The sequence below is a fragment of the Electrophorus electricus genome, chromosome 8 (genome assembly GCF_041902795.1).
Source record: "Electrophorus electricus isolate QZ-2024a chromosome 8, ASM4190279v1, whole genome shotgun sequence".
NCBI lineage: Eukaryota > Metazoa > Chordata > Actinopteri > Gymnotiformes > Gymnotidae > Electrophorus > Electrophorus electricus.
This window is the reverse complement of record NC_137504.1, coordinates 2,535,001-2,554,864: the sequence shown is the minus strand read 5'-3', so window position 1 is coordinate 2,554,864 and position 19,864 is coordinate 2,535,001. Positions and strand designations below refer to the sequence as shown.

At 43.6% G+C, this 19,864-nt stretch overlaps 2 protein-coding genes and 1 long non-coding RNA gene across 15 annotated transcripts in view; 2 read left to right on the top strand and 1 right to left on the bottom strand.

Annotated features, from left to right (window-relative positions):
- Window positions 1-32: 32 nt before the first annotated feature.
- On the bottom strand, window positions 33-10,486 carry ppef2b (protein phosphatase with EF-hand domain 2b). 13 transcript variants are annotated; one of them, XM_081719389.1, is made up of 17 exons: window positions 10,356-10,486; window positions 10,112-10,129; window positions 9,474-9,601; window positions 8,784-8,838; window positions 8,439-8,614; window positions 7,342-7,456; window positions 6,994-7,076; window positions 6,744-6,910; window positions 6,353-6,389; window positions 5,178-5,327; window positions 4,215-4,529; window positions 3,690-3,896; window positions 3,346-3,488; window positions 3,071-3,177; window positions 2,069-2,241; window positions 1,576-1,663; window positions 33-1,195 (listed from the first exon to the last, which is right to left on the bottom strand). In XM_081719389.1, exons 1-17 carry the CDS (start codon window positions 10,429-10,431, stop codon window positions 978-980), a joined length of 2,256 nt encoding a protein of 751 aa, XP_081575515.1. In that variant the 5' UTR covers window positions 10,432-10,486; the 3' UTR covers window positions 33-977. The 13 variants fall into 13 exon arrangements, with proteins under 13 accessions (XP_081575515.1, XP_081575516.1, XP_081575520.1 ...); XM_081719390.1 differs by having other exon boundaries at window positions 3,711-3,896; XM_081719394.1 differs by having other exon boundaries at window positions 3,840-3,896.
- Window positions 5,323-12,140, top strand: LOC145658997 (uncharacterized). Its single transcript, XR_014124930.1, has 5 exons — window positions 5,323-6,168; window positions 9,442-9,619; window positions 10,390-10,485; window positions 10,665-10,769; window positions 11,202-12,140. It is a non-coding gene; the product is annotated as an uncharacterized LOC145658997 (long non-coding RNA).
- A 3,478-nt stretch (window positions 12,141-15,618) lies between these two features.
- The window catches only part of LOC113586283 (inhibin beta E chain-like), a 5,076-nt gene continuing 830 nt past the window's right edge, over window positions 15,619-19,864 (top strand). Inside the window, exons 1-4 of the mRNA XM_081719883.1 lie at window positions 15,619-16,101; window positions 17,133-17,299; window positions 17,581-17,667; window positions 18,652-18,788. Coding sequence (XP_081576009.1) covers window positions 15,965-16,101; window positions 17,133-17,299; window positions 17,581-17,667; window positions 18,652-18,788 — 528 coding nt within the window. The 5' untranslated portion in view covers window positions 15,619-15,964. The remainder of the gene's footprint in view (window positions 16,102-17,132; window positions 17,300-17,580; window positions 17,668-18,651; window positions 18,789-19,864) is intronic.

Genomic DNA, 19,864 nt, shown 5'->3' with positions numbered 1-19,864 from the left:
ACAGAGTCCCAGCACAAAGAAGTGCTCATTGTTTTCATTTCAACAAGCTGCTCTGTGCATCTTTCTAAAACCAAACTTAAACAATATTTGTAATGTCATTAAGTGTTGATAAATGACACAGTTGTGTGATTGATTTTGGAAGACCAATCAGAGAAGTTCATTAAAATGCTTGGGAGGAAAAGCAAGTCTTAAGCTTATAGTATGTGCCGTATTTGGTATCTGGAGTACAGTTATTCTCAGCCAAATCCGCCAGAGATGTTGAGATGATATTGCAATTAATCACAGTGAGATATGGTCTAATGTAGCTAATGTAAGTCATGTGAGGACGTGAAGACAATGTCGTGTGCTCCATGTCGTGTGCACTTGTCTGTTCCATTTACGCATTTTATTAAGTCGGTCTCAGCTGAAAACTGCCTGGCTTTGCTTCGAGCCTGTCTACTGCAAAATGAAATGTGTTTTAAAGTGCCAACAAATCCACTGAGTAGAAGCTGGTTAGGGTCAGTTGGCCTTGTGCGAGTAAGACTGTCAGGTGATGTCTATTGATTCTTTCAGTTTTAAGTTTTTGTGTGTGTAGAACTTCTTTTAGACAAGCATGGGAGAATGCCCATGAAAACCAGACAAGACGACTCCTTTTGCAATGAAGTACTCTGGAAGTTCACCCAGCGGTATTTGTGCCACTGAGCTGTCTTGACGCTACCCAGAGAAGTGCTCTCTGAAGCAGCTGGGTGCTGTCATGATTACGTTACAGATAAGTGGTAAGTGGTATAGGCCTTCCTCTGTGGCTCCCAGGCTTCAGATTCGGGGTTGGGGTCTCTGCTGGTGAGCTCTGCGTCTCTGGCCTTGGTCGCCAGGTCTCTAGTTGTTTCTCAGCGTCTGATTAAGCATTAGGGTTGCAACACAAATATGGAGATTGAGAAATCTCCAGCCCCTCGTCATGGGGTTGTGTGTCCTCCCAGGGGCTTCTGGGCCGTGGTCGGTCAAGGGGGTGTTCCTCTGTTCACTCTGCCACCTTCCTGTGAGCGCACGCGGCTCACCAGCCTGAAGGCCTCCATGAACTCGTTAATGTCGATGCTGCCGTCCTTGTTGAAGTCGATGCTGGAGGCCAGGCCGGAGATGGCCTCATCGCTGATCTCTGTCTGCAGGTGGGCGCTCAGCAGTCTCCATGTCTGACGGAACTCCTCGAAGGAGATGAGCCCTTGGAGGGGAGGGTGGAGTGATTATTATCTGAGCATCTCCGCTATGGTCACACCTCTGAACCTCAGATCAGTCACCTGTGAACTAGAGCGTTTCACCGGACAAGGGGACGTGGGATAAATTTGAACCATTTTAAAACCTGAGAACTAGCGAAAGTGGAAAAAAGCAAGCCTTCTCCTGCATGCTATTGTTTGGTCTTATTTTAATCTTTCTGCATTTCATTTGCAGTTTCCAGTTGACCTTTGTCTTGGAGGCTCACGTTCACACAGAACTGTCCCTTTTTTTTAAATTTTATTCTTGATGCTTTAGTTGAGCCTTTTGTGCTGCGTCTGTGAACCAGCCAGACTATGAGGGTCAGATGACCGGAGCTGCTCTCCCTACCGGAATGATCCATGTCTATGATTCTGAAGATGGTTTCTAGGTTGGAGTGGTGTCTGTACATGGTCTCCAGAAGCCCCGTGTGAGCGAGCTGGTGTGAGAGGAAAAGCAAAGAGTTCAACTGTAATATGCTCTGCAGGAATAGAAAAGTGTGCAATCAAACTGGAATATTTACAGTATTTCACACTTGCATTACAAAGTCTTTAATGAGCTGGTAGACCAATGGCTGAAAATGTACACTGGACCATGTAGCTTGTGGCCCAAAGTCTGATCTGGTCTGAGATTATTGAGGCTTATAACAGTGTCCTGTGACCTGACCCTCTGCACCACTGTAATTGATTACTGCGTATAAGCCAACCTTTTGTTATACATCAAGTCTAATCCATTATAATGAGAACGTTTGAGCTTTTGAAACAGGACCGCAACAGTTTTCAGGTCTGATCTTTTGTAACGTATAAATGGAGTCTGATCTGACCACCCTGCCCATTGTGCCCACCCTGTTGTTGGGGTCTGTGAAGGTGAGCTCCCTGAACCAGTCACGGTAGTTGAGCATGCCCTCCTGCGCCCCGCCCTGGCTCACAAGAAGCTGCGACCTCAGCATTCTCCAGGGCAGGCCCAGATGCAGCACCGTCTCCGTGGCAACAGCCCAGTGCCTCATGGAGATCATGCCTGGGGCAGAGGGGAAACCCATGAGTAAGGCTGTGTGGGACAGCCTACGTGTTGAGTCCTCCAAATGATGTGGATTTAGCACACTCTGGACAAAGAGGGCTGGAGTTTAGTCAGTTTAGTGATCCGGCTATTACCGCTGGTAAATAACTGATATGTTGAATCTGGAGATCACCATGGAGAACGTTATGGCCCCTGATTATCTGGATTAGGTCTACAAGGACCTGGAACGGAAAGAAAACCTGGAACAGTTCAGAACGGACCCAGGTTTAGATCATGGCGCAACCGGTAAAGGTAGCTGGAGGCTCACAAAACTAGGCTGTTAAAAACTAGGCCCTCTAAGAGTGGGAGGGGTGACCATGGGACCCTGCTATGGTCTTTGGCAATTTGCATTAAGAGCCACCAGAGGGCGCCCCAGGCATTAGCCAACAAAGTTCTTTTCACAATATGTTATCCACACTGGAATTGAAAGCATGGATTTGGTTGTTGGGGCCTTGCCAGGTCTGGAGATGCATAGTGCCAGTTTGGGTCATATAGAGACTGCTTCATTAGTCTACAATAAAAAGTAAGCTTCCTGTTTACCTGTGACAATGTGTTGGAGGACTTCACATGCGTTTACATGGGGGAAAGGTTGTGCACATGTAATGTGAGGCAAGTGTGTGTCAGTTTCGGGTGTATAGAGTACATACACACACACACACACACACACATTGATCCTCCCAAGTGCATCTTGCGTTAGCAGTATCATGTTACGTTTCTGTGAAAAATCTTGAAATTTTGGATTCAGTAGAAAAATGTGTCAGGCTTGTGTGTGTGAGTGTGTATGTGTTACCTGTGTGCTCTGGGTCAAATTCCTGAAAGGCATTGATGAGCTCTGATTTGTGGGCAAAGAGCTGTTCTCTCAGGGCTTGAAGAGCAGAGCGTTCTGTCCGACCAACACTGCACACACACACACATGCATCCACATACAGGTGTGCACACCTTCACACTCATAAACTCTTTTTGTTAGTACAGTTATTATTCACTAACCTTTGAGCGCTAGCAGTTTTAACTGACAGATTTTGTGTGTGTGTGCACACGCAGCTCGGCATCGGCGCGGGTCCTCACCTCTGTCTCAGCGTGAGGTCTCGGCTGGATCGGCTGGCCTGGTACTGGATGAGGTGCGGGTTCAGGTCGGGTCCTAGTTGCACGTAGGCTCCTCTGTTACTGTCCACCTCGTAGTAGTTGGACGCTGAGAATATGGTCAGCACCTGTATACATGGATAGAGAGCTACAGCGTCACCTATGGCGGTGTGTCGCAAAATCACCTGTTCAGTATTGCCAATATGAAATTAGAGTGTTGTACTCCTTTCAAAGTTGAGGTGTACAGTGTGTACACATTGCAAAATTAGTTTGGGTTTTTTGGGGGGGTCTGTACCAATATATGTATTTGTATGTGTGTGTGCGCGCACGTGTGTTTGTGTGTCTCCAACCCTGCGGTCGTGGCAGAACTCATAGCCATCCTGTTTGCACTCATGCGATCGGATCAGCAGCTGCAGTTTGTGACGCTGCAGGACATCTCGTGTAACATCCGGCCCCCAGTAGCAACCACCACCACGCACCTTGTTCGGAACGCAGCCATCCTGCGGCATCGGGTCACTCCACAGCACATCCACAAGCTGCAGTCCAACAGAGAAGAAAAAGAGTGTGTATGTGTGTGTGTGCGTGCGTGCGTGTGCGCTCCTTAACAGGGAACAAATCTTAACAGGAACAAATCTGTTTGCAACCTTTTGTGAGAATTCATACCCGAGGACGGAACAGTGTGTGAGTGTGTAAACAGGGAGTTGAGTGAAAGTTGTTTCAGGCATCGTTTCCCAAACATAAACTATTTCATCACTTCATTTTCAGCGTTCCTCCTCCCTTTGTTTAACTCATATAACCGTTATACGAGATGCCTTGCACTTGTTGGAGCGATTCCCAGGAATTTCCCTCCGAACCTGTTTCCACTCATCCATGTCCGTCTCTGTGACCTCCCGGTCCTGGTCAGGGTCGCGGTTCGAGGACAGGTAACGCACCCTGTCACAGGAGGCACCGAGCCCCGCCCACCTCCTCCTCTCCTGCAGCTCCTCCTCCACGGTGCGGGTGGAGTTGGCCCTCGGGAGGCAGAGCGGCAGCGTGCCCCGAGCGAGTGAACGGACACGCCTCCTCTCGCCGTTGCCTGAGCAACCCCGTTTACCCTCCGAGAGACCACCCCCAGGCATACATGGCTCCTCTCTCGGCTGACGCTTTGGAGGCCTGAGAGCTGAGACATACTGCATGACAGGAGACAGGGCAAGCAGTTGAAGGTCAGTGTTGGTTTAAGTGGTGAAATGGTTCACAGAACCAGGAGAACGGTTAGAATTCCTATTTAAAGCATGTTGGACCATGTGTATGTAATTCCATAATAGTAAGTAAATATGTGAAAGTGTAAGTGATCAAGACATTTCACAAGCCCAGGCTTTGCCAGAATCAGAGTATCATTCAGCATCTCCAAGAACCACCTTCACTGACAGGAAGGGGTCATTTGACTAATGGCCAATCACAGACCATCGTTTTTAGCCAATGTGTAGGGTGAGATTGAAAATGATGAACAGAAATATCCACATAAGACAAAGGGGTTTGGAAAAGATTACTGTCCTCCAGGAAATGCTGTGACTGCAACACCAGAGAAAGTACCAAAAAGTCTTCACAAATTTCACAAACCTTTGACAATCCAGTGGCTATATCTTGCTCTGAAAGGCTTATTGTTTACAAATCAAAATACTGTTTGCTACGACTGACTAGCTAGCATTTAGCTTGTTAAAAAAAAACCCCATAAATTTATTTCCCATTGGACTAAAAAAGAACAGGCTCCTAGGAGTTCCTGGGGAGCTGTAGTGCTGTGGGTTAGGTGCTTGGGCATGGTTACAGCTACAGCTCACTCTGTGTCTTTCCAGTCGGGCAATGAGTCTGAGGTCAGTAGTGTCAGAGATTCCACCGTGCAGCACCAGCACCTTCCGGTCAATCACCGTTGCTAGGGGCAACTGGCTAAAGATCTTCTGAAGGAGCTTTAGAATCCTCTTCCCATGCACCTATGTCACAATGCAGAATGAACAAAACAAATCCATCCAAATTAAGTTGGGATTTCGTTTCTTTCTTCTTAGTGTTTAGACTATACTGTACATTCTTAGTGTCTGACAATGTCCAGTGGGTTGAGAGAAAGGTCATTTTTCTACACACCCTCTTTCGCTTTTTTGAGTTCAGACATCTCTGTTTAGACAGTCAGTGTTATAAAGACAGTCCTCTCCCTGTTCGAATGCTCCGAGTGCTCACAGGATGGCTTTGGCAGTCTCCCGGACCTGGGAGGACCTGAATCTCTGCAGGCTGGAAGCTGGATTTGCTGAGTCAGTGTATCACAAAAATGGCCAAAATAATGTAGAAAATACTAGAGAAATATGGAATATGTTTTTGCTGGCCAGGAATATTCTCTTTCAGAACATAGCCTCAGTTTCAAAAGCTACTTATGTCACCTTATTTAACAGCACCAGTACATTTGTAGTATTCAGTACTGAATTTGTTATGTTAGCCTAGCTCCTTACTAATGGCAAGACGTAATCAACAGTAAGTGGATGTGATAAATTTAGACAGCCATTCTGCAAAAGCTAATCTGATATCTGTGGTTTTACCATCTTCTTCTAATGCTCCTGCCAAATCTAAAACCTAAATATGTTTCTCTCTCTCTGACACACTTTATCTCTCTTTCTCTCTCTCTCTCTCTCTCTCTTTCTCTCTCTCGCTCCAGGCTCCTTCCTTCTCCGCCCTGCCTGGCTAACCCTCTAGTAGGTCAGCAGAATAGTTATTTCAAGCACACTGAGCTTCAGGATGCTAGAGAAAGGCCATCTAATCCTGTAATCAAATCCTGTAATCCCACAGGTGAGTGAATGACTCACGTCACACCCAGAGCCAACCAGACCCCCAGTGCTCACCGCTCATTTTAAGAGAGTGTGCAGAGAAAACCATCACAGAGCAAAATGAGAATTAGCCCTGAGTTGGAAACCTCAGAAGTTCCCATTTGTGTGGTACATGCTGAGAAGCGTGTCACAAATATGACCCTCACCTTGTACTTTCCAAGAACCTCCTTAGTGAAGCCATACCTAGAATCAAGAGCAGAGGAGCCTTAAACTGGGTCAGATCGCACACTCAGACTCCACAGCACATCAGGTAGCCGACAGTCAAGTCTCTATTAATGTTCCACTAAACATACCCACATATACAGCATCCATTTACAGCATTTAGCTGAGTTACAATTCTGACTGAACACAACTTGAGCAACTGAGGGTAAAGGGTCTTGCTCAGGGGCCTACCAGTGGCAATATGGTTATGGTAGGGTTTGAACTGGCAAGCTTCTGATTACTAATCAAGCACTTTAACCACTGAGCTCCCACTGGAAATAATTCCCTGATGTTGGTTCATGACAGGGTGCGCTAATGTGCATGACTGCTAATCACCTCAGGTTCACAATGTGGTCTTCATGGTTGCCCCTGTTGAGGTGGACACCACTGGGGTACAGCAGCTGAAAGGAGAACAGGATCAAGAGAATCTCCATGGAGTCTTTCCCCCGATCCACAAAATCTCCGTTGAACACGTACGGAGTCTCCGTCGATGGCAAGCCATTCTGGTGGCAGATGGGAAAATTTGCTGTGACCAGAAACCAAAGACGATAACAGTAAGCAGTGATCATGTCCTCCACATACTAACCTTGTAAAACACCAGTAGCAGGTCCTCAAGATGTCCATGCAGGTCTCCTATACAGAGAAGAGTTGAGAACAAAAAGTTCTCACCTCATACAATAATAATATGAGATTATTAAATAGATTGTAGCAGGATGCCACGTGTTTCTTTTTAAACTATATATATATATATATATATATATATATATATATATATATATATATATATAACTTCAACATATTATGCTGAAACAATATGTTTTCTGTCTAAAACTCATCATATTATACTAAAGCATATTATATATTTTTATTTTATTTATTTATTTATTTATTTATTTTGTCTAAAACTCTGGCTAACCAGTTCATCTCCTCGTACCACAGATGGTGATCTCCTTGCTTTGGCAGGTGGAAACCACGTTGATGTTTGGTAGAACACGCAGTAGCTTCCAGGTCTCGCCAAGGAGCTGCAGGACGTAGCGGGAGTGGAGCAGCTACTAGGGAAGCGGCAAGGAGCCATGGGAGAAAGACATAGAATAAACGCCACTGACTTCCAGAATTCCACAAACCCCACTGGTTCCCAGAATTACAGAAACCTGGCCAGCTCCAAGAATTCAACAAACCCCACCGGATCCAAAAATTACACAAACCCCACTAGCTGCAAGAATTTAACAAACTCTAATCCCCATAGTGCACTAATAACAGTTAAAAAGCTGGTGTATGACTGACATTTGTTTACACAACCAGAATAGCAGGTACTGCAGAAATGATGGTTAAAGTTTAGCTGAATATGGCTAATCAGGCACTCTTAGGGCATGAATCTCAGTTAGCATGTGCATGAAGATATAGATGTTCAGTTAGCATGTGCATGGTAATATAGACCTCCAATTAGCATGGGCATGGTAATATAGACCTCCAGTTAGCATGGGCATGGTAGTACAGAACTCCACTTAGCATGTGCATGGAGATATAGACCTCCAGCATTCATGATCTGTCAGCTTCTGTTCATTGCCAGCTACATTACCAAATATACTGGTCCTATAAACGTATTAAGCTTATTGGCTGAAAGATGCAATTTGTTGCCAATTCATAGCCCTGCATGGCACTGCATTCAATTTCCCAAAAAGGTTACAGCTGTCAATCATCATGACATCATCCAAATGACGTCAAAAACCATTATTACGCTGCAAGACCTGCCGTATCCCACCTTCTTTCAACCCAGATATATTTGTTCCCGTAAGCCCCGCCCCTCATCAAGTAGGTGGCAATATTGTCCCACAAGTCCAACTTTCTCACCATTTTTAATTCGTGACACTTGGGCAGTGGTAGCTCGGTGGTTAAGGTACTTGACTTGTAATCAGAAGGTTGTTGGTTTATTTGCCACTGTTGGGCCCCTGAGTAAGACCCTTAACCCTCAATTGCTGAAGTTGTATTCAGTCATAATTGTGTGTGTGTATATATATATAAACTACCTACTTGTTTGTGCTTGATGGCTTCCAGCAGTTCAGTGACATTGTGAGTGCACAGGGGAAAGGTCAAGTGTGGCCCGCTGTAAGTGTCTGGCACCTCAATGTCCTTGTAGCAGAAATAGCGTTCCCATTCTGTATCATGGAATACCTCGCTCTCACAGAATAAGTGGGATATCATTTTTCCTGGGGGGGGGGGGGAAGTATGTGTACATAAATTGTATGTTTAGTTTGAAATCACGATGCATTGGGTTATTAAAAATATGCATTTAGATTAACTAAACAATCTAAATGATCAACTAGATTGATTAAGGCTGTACAGTGTCTAAATTTTTGCTGGAGTTGTAGAACTCACGTTCACTGCTGGCAGGCGTGAAGTGATCCATGAGGTAGCCAAAGAAATTGTACAGCTGTGGAAGAAAACACAGAAACAAGGGGTTCCACCCAGGGTGTCACCCAGAGTACAGTGCAGGGCCTGCCCCCTGCAGGCATGTGTGCATAAACTCTGTAGAGACGAAACAAATTCTGGCCAAAAACTGGGATGGAAAACTTATTTTAGTAGTCCTGTCCATTTTCAGACACATACCCTTACTAACATTAGCAAAAAAAGTAATGATATCATATGGTTTTAATACATTATGGTTTAATTATATAATTACTTTGCATGCACTCTTAAATATTTCTGAGTTGCACATAAAATAAATTTTGCTAACCCAAGACTGTACCTGACTGTAATCACATTAGTTGGGTTCACTCATAATTTATAGGAAACTATGGGTCCTTGACTCAGAACTCAAACCAAATAAGGCAGTTTAAGCAATCTAAAAAATTTACATAAATCTCTATAAAACATAATTTCCTTAACCCTTCTGATTGTTTGATACTACATGAATTCATGACTTTATCTATTTTCTTAACCCAGCTCACACCTAGCTTTGTGGGTATTACTGAGTTTGTAACATGTAACACTCAGAATACTCGAATATTTCTTAACTTTCATGTCATAATCATAGGAACCCACATCATAATACGTCTCCTGACTCACTTTGATCTGGTCCTGCTCTCCTGCGTACTCGATGGACTGGAATATGCTCCACGTGCATCGGCGCCTAATCTCCAGACGGGCTGCGTACTGCCGGTACCAGCGCTGGATCAGCAGGGCGGCTCGCATGGCTGGGAATGGAGGGTCATGTGAGTCTTGTCTCTGTGCCGCTATGGCTGGCAAGCGATGAACTTGGTTCGTGTAACGCGCTCGAATGTTAACGGAGAATCGGTTAATGCAGCTGCTGCATCTGTTGACGACTGACTGGACCCATTTGAGTTCCCTTTATGTGTTCATCGATTTTGTTTATCTTAAATTGGTCTGCTAGTCTTAATGGCAGCTCAGATGAGCCAAAGCGCTGTTGGCATTCCCAGCATCCTACGCCGAATGTCTCTTTTTCTCTTTTCCTGAACTTAAAGAACCAACATCTAAGACTTTTTGTACTCTAGTATTGTACTCTAGTGTACTACATTAAGCCACTGGCCTACAAAACAAATGAAGGTTCTAATTACTCACCTATAGCGGCTTCAGAGGAAAAAATAAATACATTTTGTAATCCAAGTACGTGCAATAATATTAAATAGGTATACTGCTGATTTAATTTAATTTAATACTGCTGTTTGAGAATCATTTTGAATTACCTGGAAGTGAGGTTTGACCTAAAGAGGGCAGGAAAAAAAATATATATATGTGGGAACAATTATAAAGTGCAGTGAAGAAGCCTAAGTGATTTCTAATATTTTGTGCATTAACTTGCAGTAAATAAGAAATTATATAAATGAACATTATTATTATTACTGTTGTTAATAGAAGTGGTGGTATGTTGGTTATGGTAGCGTTATTAGTTGCTATTACTATTACTATAACGGACATCTTTAGGTGTACCTTTGTTCAGTATGTCTTTGCTGCATTTTTTCAGATGCAGCTGTTGAGGTTTGGGTTTGGTGCCTCCCGATCCCATCTCTCCTTCGGTCTTCGCTGTGCCACACGGCTCAGGTCCGCAGAGTGTATGAAGGTAAGACGGGCCGCGTCCGAAGTGTACGTCGCCGTGTGTCCCGCGCTGACGTCACCCCACACGCAGAGTGTGCCTGTAACCTCCCGTGCCATGTGAGATTGAAGCATGGGTTCATCAACGACAGCCTGGGAGCCAGTAATCTGGGGATTATCTAAACCCGCCTTCTCGTCTTGTTTTAGGCCTTTCACCGTCATTGACACTCTGTGACACTGTTCGTAAGAGTTACAGGAAACTCTCCCAGTATAGTATCCTACTGGTTATACTAGCTGGGTACTACACCTAATGTAAGTAACATGTGACATTGAGAATTATACTTAATGTCTATAATATTGTAATGTTCTAAAGTTTATAATGTGTCATGGAGTGACATTCAGTTTTATAGGTATTAATAAAAATAATTAAATGTATCATCTAAGAATAATCTAGGTAAGATTTCTTAATCACTCAGATTAAACTAACAGTTAAATTATTCTTAAACAGCTATTGTGAAGAGTATTTTTATTAGAAGTTGTTAGATGCTTGATGCTGCGATGCTTGAGTTGAATGGTTTAAAGTAGTCTCCATGAGTGGCCATTCTATATTTGAGTTGTCCCAGCTCAATTTTGGTATGTTCTTATAACATACCATAAGTTTCTTATTAAAATTGGGACAACTCAAATTGGTCCAGACAGTGTACAGGACTATTTGGAGACTTGAGACACTTCTGATCTGTTCAGTCACAGACATGGATGTTAAAGGCAGCAGCTACCCTTGATACCATCCTACAATTTCTCAAAATCCAACCATGTCAGTGGAAATCCCAGCTGTCTGTGTTTGGAATCCAAAGACATCAGAGGCTTTACAACAAGACGTGGGAGAAGTGCACCTGCCATTCGGGACAGGACACAGGACAGAGCCCTAGTCACACTCTGAGATGAGTATTTAATCAGACTCTGTGGGAAACAGAGCCCTGGTCACACTCTGAGATGAGTATTTAATCAGACTCTCTGTAGGAAACAGAGCCCTGGTCACACTCTGAGATGACTATTTAATCAGACTCTCTGTGGGAAACAGCCCTGGTCACACTCTGAGATGACTATTTAATCAGACTCTGTGGGACACAGAGCCCTGATCACACTCTGAGATTAGTATTTCATCAGACTCTCTGTGGTAAACAGAGCCCTGGTCTTTGTCTTGCTATGGAACAATTGCACTTCTAAGCCTCTGCACAGTGACCAAGTAACCAAAGCCACGACTAATGAGATTAGGGTTAGGGGTCACTGTAGCTACTAAATTTTGTTGTGCACAAGTATAATGACAAGTATAAGGCTCTTAGCTTATCTGTCTGGTCAGCCTGTACAAACTGTAGTAAAGACCCTTGACTGGGCAGCTTCCTGTATTCTGGAATCATTTCAAATAAAAACTAGACTGAAAGGATATCATAACTGTCCTCCTCTGTGTGGTCAGTTATACTGAATTACAGTTTTTCATTCAAAACAGAAAAAGTTAAATATGAGTGGTAAGTGATAAAAATGTCAAATTTCACTTTTTTTTCACATGAAATGCACTTATCACATAGAGAGTTTACAATATATGTAATAATTATTCTTTAGTTGTGAGTCATTGGTGCCGGTGGTTGGAAGCTCTGGGATTGAGTCTCATATTGACTGCAAGGAAACAACCATCAATGCTGTAGTTACTCATCACCATGAGAACAACTGTCAGTGCTGTAGTTATACATCACCATGAGAACAACTGTCAGTGCTGTAGTTACTCATCACCATGAGAACAACTGTCAGTGCTGTAGTTACTCATCACCATGAGAACAACTGTCAGTGCTGTAGTTACTCATCACCATGAGAACAACTGTCAGTGCTGTAGTTACTCATCACCATGAGAACAACTGTCAGTGCTGTAGATACTCATCACCATGAGAACAACTGTCAGTGCTGTAGATACTCATCACCATGAGAACAACTGTCAGTGCTGTAGTTATACATCACCATGGGAACAACCGATAGTGCCATAGTTATACATCACCATGGGAACAACTGTCAGTGCTGATACGTCACCAAGGAAACAACTGTCAGTGCTGTAGTTATTCATCGCCATGGGAACAACCATCAGTGCTGTAGTTAAACATCACCATGAGAACAATCATCAGTGTTGTAGTTAAACATCACCATGGGAACAACCGACAGTGCTGTAGTTCAAGTTCAAGTTTCAAGTTCAAGTTTTGTTTATTTGTCACGTACATAGTCATACACGGTATAACTCGCAGTGAAATGGTTTTGTGAGTGCCATACCTCACCATGGGAACAACCGACAATGCTGTAGTTATACCTCACTATGGGAACAACCATCCATGCTGTAATTAAACATCACCATGGGAACAAACATCATTGTTGTAGTTAAACATCACAGTTAAGCTGTAGTTACTCATCACCAGATAAGCTGTAGTAACTAATCTCCAGGTGAGCTGTTGCTACTCATCTGCAGGTGAGCTGTTGTTATTTATCTCCAGGTGAGCTATAGTAACTCATCTCCAGGTGAGCTGTGGTTACTCATCTCCAGGTGAGCTGTAGTTACTCATCTCCAGGTGAGCTGTAGTTACTCATCTCCAGGTGAGCTGTAGTTACTCATCACCAGGTGAGCTGTAGTTATTCACTGATGACACTGATGATTTAAACAGCTTTCTGCAGTGGTATAAAACCACTGACCATGACTCTGGATCAGACTGACTGCACCCAGTCCTGGTGAATTCCAACGATAGTAGACATTTAAACATATATTGAGATATTGTTAGCTACAAGCAGCTGTAAGAAAAGGTACAGTTGTAATGATTTCTGAAATGAGAAATATCAACAGTACAAACATGAAGGTGCTGGTTATTTAGACTTCCACCATAGATTTTAAACATCTGCACTCAGTTTAGGAACATGAAATCCATATGTGCCCCTTTGCTTTAAGACACATGACTACACCTGAATACTGAATATATGAATAGATCTAAATACTGAATACATGAATACATCTGAATATTAATTGGAGTTAGATGTGTTGCAGAAGTCTCTGGGCTGTGGCCGTCCTTGGCTGGACCTGGGATTTCATTCTATTTTTAGAAGTTGCACTGTAATGAGTCTTTGGACATCTGGCCTTCCTGAAGTTTTCCCACCTGTGGCATGCGACCTCTGGCAGCAGATCGGCCCTGTCCTATCTGGCCTTCCTGTGCAGATGCCCGGTGCATGGCCTCCTGAAAGCGCTGGAGTGAGCTCTGGGAGTGGCCAGCCGACATCTGCCCTCAAGGCCAGTTCCAACCGTGGCACAAACATTTGTTTATGAAAAGAACTGGGGACTGAGGTTTCCTGAGGATAAGAGCCGACTTGTCCTGAGAAGACCCCGGTAAGGGGTAGGTCATTAAGGGCAAATGCTTCATGTTACATTATTATGATTATGAGTAATAGTCGTTTGGAAAGGAATTAAGTCTATACATACTGTCTCTCTGAATCCGTTGGAAAGAACACACATTTATTCCTCTTATGTGTCTGTTATTTACACATTACATCAACTTGATCCAAGAGCTACTCTAAGATGTCAGGTTGCTTTAAAAATAGACCCCTGGGAGGCTTCCAGTTCAAAAATACCCTTGTCTTGCACAACTACCCCAGTGGAGCGAGCTGAACCTTGGGCATGCACACAGTTCTGCAGTCCTACAGAGAAAGTCCCTGATTTATATTGTGTACGCTACACACAGATCTAGCTGTTACGCCATAGTTTTGAAGAAACATGCTAACTCACAGTAACGCTTCTATGCAAAAGGCGTCGGTAAACAGGGTTACCTAGGGACAAGTTTTCCCTGAGGCCATCTGCAAACCATGATGCCCTCCCTGTCTCCTACGGTGAACTGCGCTGATATTAAAGTACCAGGCCTGGCCAAAGCCTGTTTTTTTTCCCACAGGTGGCATTTTGGCATGAACGGTGTTTATTGGCTTCATTGTTTGCCTCCTTTCTGTTTTGTTTTGGTTTTTTTAATAATTAAGAGTGCACATACTCACCATCTCTCCCACAAGTCTCTGCTATCCCTGGAAGGACTTGGGCTCGTGTGAACTTAGGCCAGGACTTAAAGTAAGTTTCATGGCACCACCTGCAGAAGTTTCCGAGTTTGTTGCACGTTAGACGTCCCTCAGAGGTAAGGACGCAGCCCACCTCGGGCTGTGCTTCTCGGTTGTAATGCCGCTAAAGTCTATCCCATTTTGAATGATCATTCAAATGGGCTGAGAGGTCCTTAATTTGAAAGAATTCCCACCTGGAGCACTCTTGCTTGCCTTCATGTACATAAAGAAAAATCCATTGGAATACTGTGGGTGCTAATGGGAGGCAGAGTGTTGCTGTATGTTGGCATTAACTGCTGACTAGCTAGACATTAGGGGAAATGGGAATCGTGGGTCAGCTCATTCAAACGTGCTGCAACAGGTGTGCCAGTGGGCCACGCTGGTAGAGTGGGCTGCCTCTGTGGTGAGTGCTTTCTAGGGAGGAGCGTTCCTTGAGTAACAATGAGGAGGACTCCCCTGTGCTTGCTGCAGCCGTGACCCTCCAACACACCTTACATGCTGACTGATGCTACTCTCCGCTTGGCTCCTTTCTGCAGTCCCTGTCCTTGAATGGCAGGTGCACGGGGTAAATATTTATTGGCCGGTTTATCTGCGGCGGACCCAGTCCTTTAAGTGGGTGCCAGAGGCGTTGGGAGCTCTTAGATGTGGTCAGTGTGGACATCACTGCTGTACAGCCTGGACAGGGCTTCAGACTGGAACACACCCTGAGCGCACCTCAGTGCTCTGCATGTGCACTCAGGGACCAGGGTTAGGGGTCCAAGAATTAACTGAGTTAATGCTGCTCTCTCTAAGTCCGTGAACTAGTTAAGGAAGCTCTTATGCTTAAATTGGGTGTTGTGTTTGACAAACATGTAGGAAATTACTATAAATTAAGCAGATTAGGGAGTAATAAACATTACTAAACATAAATAATTGCATCCAGAAGTCCAAGGTTTGAACTATGGTGCCCAAATACATTATGAGGTAAAAAAAGTGATTAAACTTTTTTTTTTCTGATTACACATAATATGTTACGATCCTCTGTACGGTCCTATTGATAAAACACTGAATAAAATGAAAAAAAAAAATGTCCCTCAATCTTTTCCCTCTCTGTCCTCCCTCACACCATCTCCCAGTTGTAAGACATGACAACAATGTGGAGTATTCCAAGGACAGACCTGGTGTCCGTGTAGATAAAACGCAGGTTTCCCAGGCTGTCCGGAACAACAGCTATTTTCCTCCCCACCGTGGTGCTTCTGTAGGCACACTGAGCTGAGCAGCATCTCTGAGCACCTTGCCTGGACCACGGTGCCGGTACCTCTTTCAGCCCGGGCCCAGGCCAAGCACAGCCACCTGCTGCCCACCTCACCACCTCCCTCCTTGCCAAGCTAGCGTCCTTCCCGGCCATCATGGTACCGGTGGCCCTTCTGGCCATCCTGCTGGTCGCTTGCCCGCTCGGAAAGCTGCTCGGAAAGCCGCTCCATCGCTCCCCAGGGGATCCTGGGTGGGACCAGGCCTCTCCGAACATCGTTCTGAGCAGCAGCAGGTGAGCACCATGTCTTCATCCACTGTGTTCCCGTCATGCTCAGCGCTCTAAACCGGCAGTGCTGCAGTGTGAGAATTCACAAATGAACGCATTTCTCTAATCATTGTCTGTTCCTTGTTGTTCCTTTATTAAGGCATGTAAAAGTTCATAGCAATGTTCCCATGTCCTTTTCAAGGCTTGAGAGCATGCCGCCTGTTTTGTAGCTAGATATGTAATAGAAACTTCAGTGAAGGCTTTGCAAGGCTTTTGCAAGTTTTTTTGTTGTTGTTTTTTTCAAATCTATATCCTACGACAGTGTGCACAGTGTTGATAAAATGGTTCTAATGTATGAAGTTTCGTGGAGTCTTAGGCTGAAGTGTGTCGTTAGGCTATTGGACTGGAACTGGGTGCAGCTCTGTGCCGTTTTTCACACCAGTGGTTCTGTGTGAGATGCTACAGACAGCATAGCCGCTCTGAGCCATAATTAAAGAAGCATGTCAAAGTGTGTTACATAGTGTTCTGTTCTGGAATGAGTAACACTATTAATCACAGGGCCAAGACTTTACCACCTCCGCCGCCCCACCCAAGCCCCTCCAAAGACCATAACCTGATCCTAAATTATCCATCGTGTCATATTTTATCCTGCAACTTTTTGTTGTTCGAGCAGAATAGAATATTTTGGGATCCATCGTAGTAACCGATCCCATCATATATGGTTCAAGTGAAATAAAAAATATTTTGTTCCAAGTAGGTAGCATTTCATTGTGGCCAAACAAAACAGTCAGAAATGCCTACCTTGGAAAGCCACTGAGGTGTGGAAATGTAGCTGTTGTTACCTTACCCTCATTACCCAGAGTTAGTTTCAGGTGGAAGTGAGTTTGGGAGAGACACGTGCTCCTGTTATACTCCTGTTATGCTATGTGTTATACTGTGGAAAGACAAAATATTGTAAAATATTGTGGTCAAATTTACTGCCTTGCCATTCCGTGGAGGTGCTGTGATAATCCTGGCTGTCCTGCAGGCTAAGGAGGCGAACGTTCCGTGTTTCGCAGGTGTAAGCGGGAGACGCTGCAGAGCGTCCGAAAGGTCATCCTGGATTCTCTGAGTCTGCAGGCTGAGCCGCACGTGTCTGTTCCTGGGATGACGTGCCTCAGGGATCAGTGGAAAGCTGTTTTTGAAGGCCCTGGTCGAGCCATCCCCTTGCAACCAAACATTCCTGGTACATTACACCTTGAGCTGAAAAAAAAATAGGCTTCTGTTATGCTGATGAAGGATGGAAACTCCTGAGTGCATCTGTATAAAAAAATGTGCATCATTAAATGTGCATCATTTTGTGTAGTATTCGATATTTTATACAGCCATTTCAGTCTTTAGTACTTCACATCACATCACACACACATCACACACACACACGCACACACCCACACACACCCACACACACACACACACACACACATACATATATCTTGTTTCTGTTTTCCATTGTATACTGTACTGCAGGCAGTATGAGGTCCTCTGAGCCTCTCAGTCCAGGGAACTCCACAGCCCCCATGTGCTGCAAGCTGACCTCTCAGATCTTCATTAGAGGTGAACATTCTAATAATGACTAATTCATTCTAATTATTCTAATTGCTCTACTCACACTATTGTGTAATTCTAATAATGACTTAATTCATTCTAATTATTCTAATTGCTCTACTCACACTATTGTGTCATTCTAATAATGACTTAATTCATTCTAATTATTCTAATTGCTCTACTCACACTATTGTGTCATTCTAATAATGACTTAATTCATTCTAATTATTCTAATTGCTCTACTCACACCGTTGTGTCATTCTAATAATAGAATAATTTAGTCTAATTATTCTAATTGCTCTACTCACACTATTGTTTCATTCTAATAATGACTAATTCAGTTTAATTATTCTAATTGCTCTACTTGCACTATTGTGTCATTCTAATAATGAATAATTCTTTCTAATTATTTTACTTGCTCTATTCATGCTGTTGTGTCATTTTTCTAGTGGCCTCTATAATGAGTGACCTGTATGACAGGTGATGTTGATATAAATGCTTCTACATCAGTTTGTGCTGTATTCAGTAAAGGTTGTCACATTCAACACAGTACAGAGCAGTCATTTGCGTGACTTCAGCATTTAATACTAATGCTAGGAGTGGTGGATCACAACATTACATTTATTTTTTAATCTAAAGTGCCTTACAATTATGACTGAGTACAACTTAAGCAACTGAGGATTAAGGGTCTTGTTCAGGGGCCCAGCAGTGGGGCTTGAACCAAGAACAAGTCAAGTACCTTAACCATTGAGCCACCAATCACAACTAACAATTGACTGAAACATATGGCAACCTACTTGGTTCAGCTATATAGAGCAGGTGTCCTGAATTAAGCGACCACTCAGATAAGTAAACTTCAAATATGTAGAAATTGGAACGTTTGTGAAGATTTTGCGACATTCAGGTTTGAGAAGCATGGAAATATCGCACACTTTGCATTTGGGAAAATGACTCTGCATAGGTTTGTGGTAACCTTTTCTCCATGTACATTAGATCTGGGCTGGGACCAATGGATCATCTACCCAGAGAGCTTTACCTACACCCGCTGCAGTCCGTGTGACCCCCGGATGGACCCGAGCGTCTTTCACTGTGCAGAAGACAGTCTCACCAACCATAAGCCCCTGGCACAGGTCAGCTCCGCCTCCAGTAGAACCTGAGACAGCAGTGCCTTTAACTTAACGTGAATATTTAGGTACTGAACTCTGTAAAAGAGAAGTCCCTGTTGGCAACTAACGCTTAAAGTAGTTTGGAATATGAAGTTAATCTGTGTTGGAATATGAAGTTAACCTGTGTTGGAATGTGAAGTTAATCTGTTGGAGTATGAAGTTAATCTGTTGGAATATGAAGTTAATCTGTTGGAATATGAAGTTAATCTGTGTGTTCTTCATCCCCCAGCAGTCTTTTCTTGTTTTGGAGACATTTTGGACAGTATATCAAGTCCGGGAATTGAACGGCATCATGAAATGGCTAATACAAAATCTAGAATATGTGACATATTCACTGTTACGCTGTAATCATGAATTAATTACAGTCTAATTAATGTGGAACTGATGCTCTGCACCTATTCAGTGGACTTCAGTAATAAATAGGCATGCATTGATACCCAGTAAATTACACTGTGACAGTGACCATGTGATGCAAAGTGTTACCAAATGCCATAATTGGTTTCTTACATTGTTATTGACATTTTTCCAGACTAAAGGTGGAGTGCTAGGGTCAACATAAATTCATGATTCAATTATTTTATATATTAGGGGATGTTTTTACAAAGTGTATAAAACCTATATAATATAAAGTGTAATACTGAATGCAGAACAAAGAATTCATATTATATCTTTATATGATATCTTTAGCATTCCCCATGTATGCCCAACTTCTCAGGGTTTGGAGGTGTAATTAGCTTACTTTGGGTTACACATACGATTGTAGACATTTCCAAGCCAGCGATTGGCTCTTGTCTGGGAGTGTCTGCCACACAGGGCCTGAACGCTGGAACAGAGTGTTATCTCTGCTTTGACTGAACAGGTGTCGCAGTGTTTTCACAGGCAAAAGTGAATTTCTGTTTCCAAGGTCCCCACTTGTGAAAGAACTCACAGAAACTATTTCTCTGCTTCTGAAATGTAGTCGAAGGTGATGTTAGAAACAACGTCCGCATCAAATATTGTAACCTAAATGTCAGTGTTGGTCTTGTGATGTTTGCAGAGGA

Coding starts and splice junctions, on each gene's coding strand:
- ppef2b (XM_081719389.1), bottom strand. CDS start 10,431: ATGGGATCGGGAGGCACCAAACCCAAACCTCAACAGCTGCATCTGAAA. Junction 4,530..5,177: donor CCCGACTGGAAAGACACAGA/GTGAGCTGTAGC, acceptor CCTGTCATGCAG/TATGTCTCAGCTCTCAGGCC. Junction 3,897..4,214: donor ACATGGATGAGTGGAAACAG/GTTCGGAGGGAA, acceptor GTTGGACTGCAG/CTTGTGGATGTGCTGTGGAG.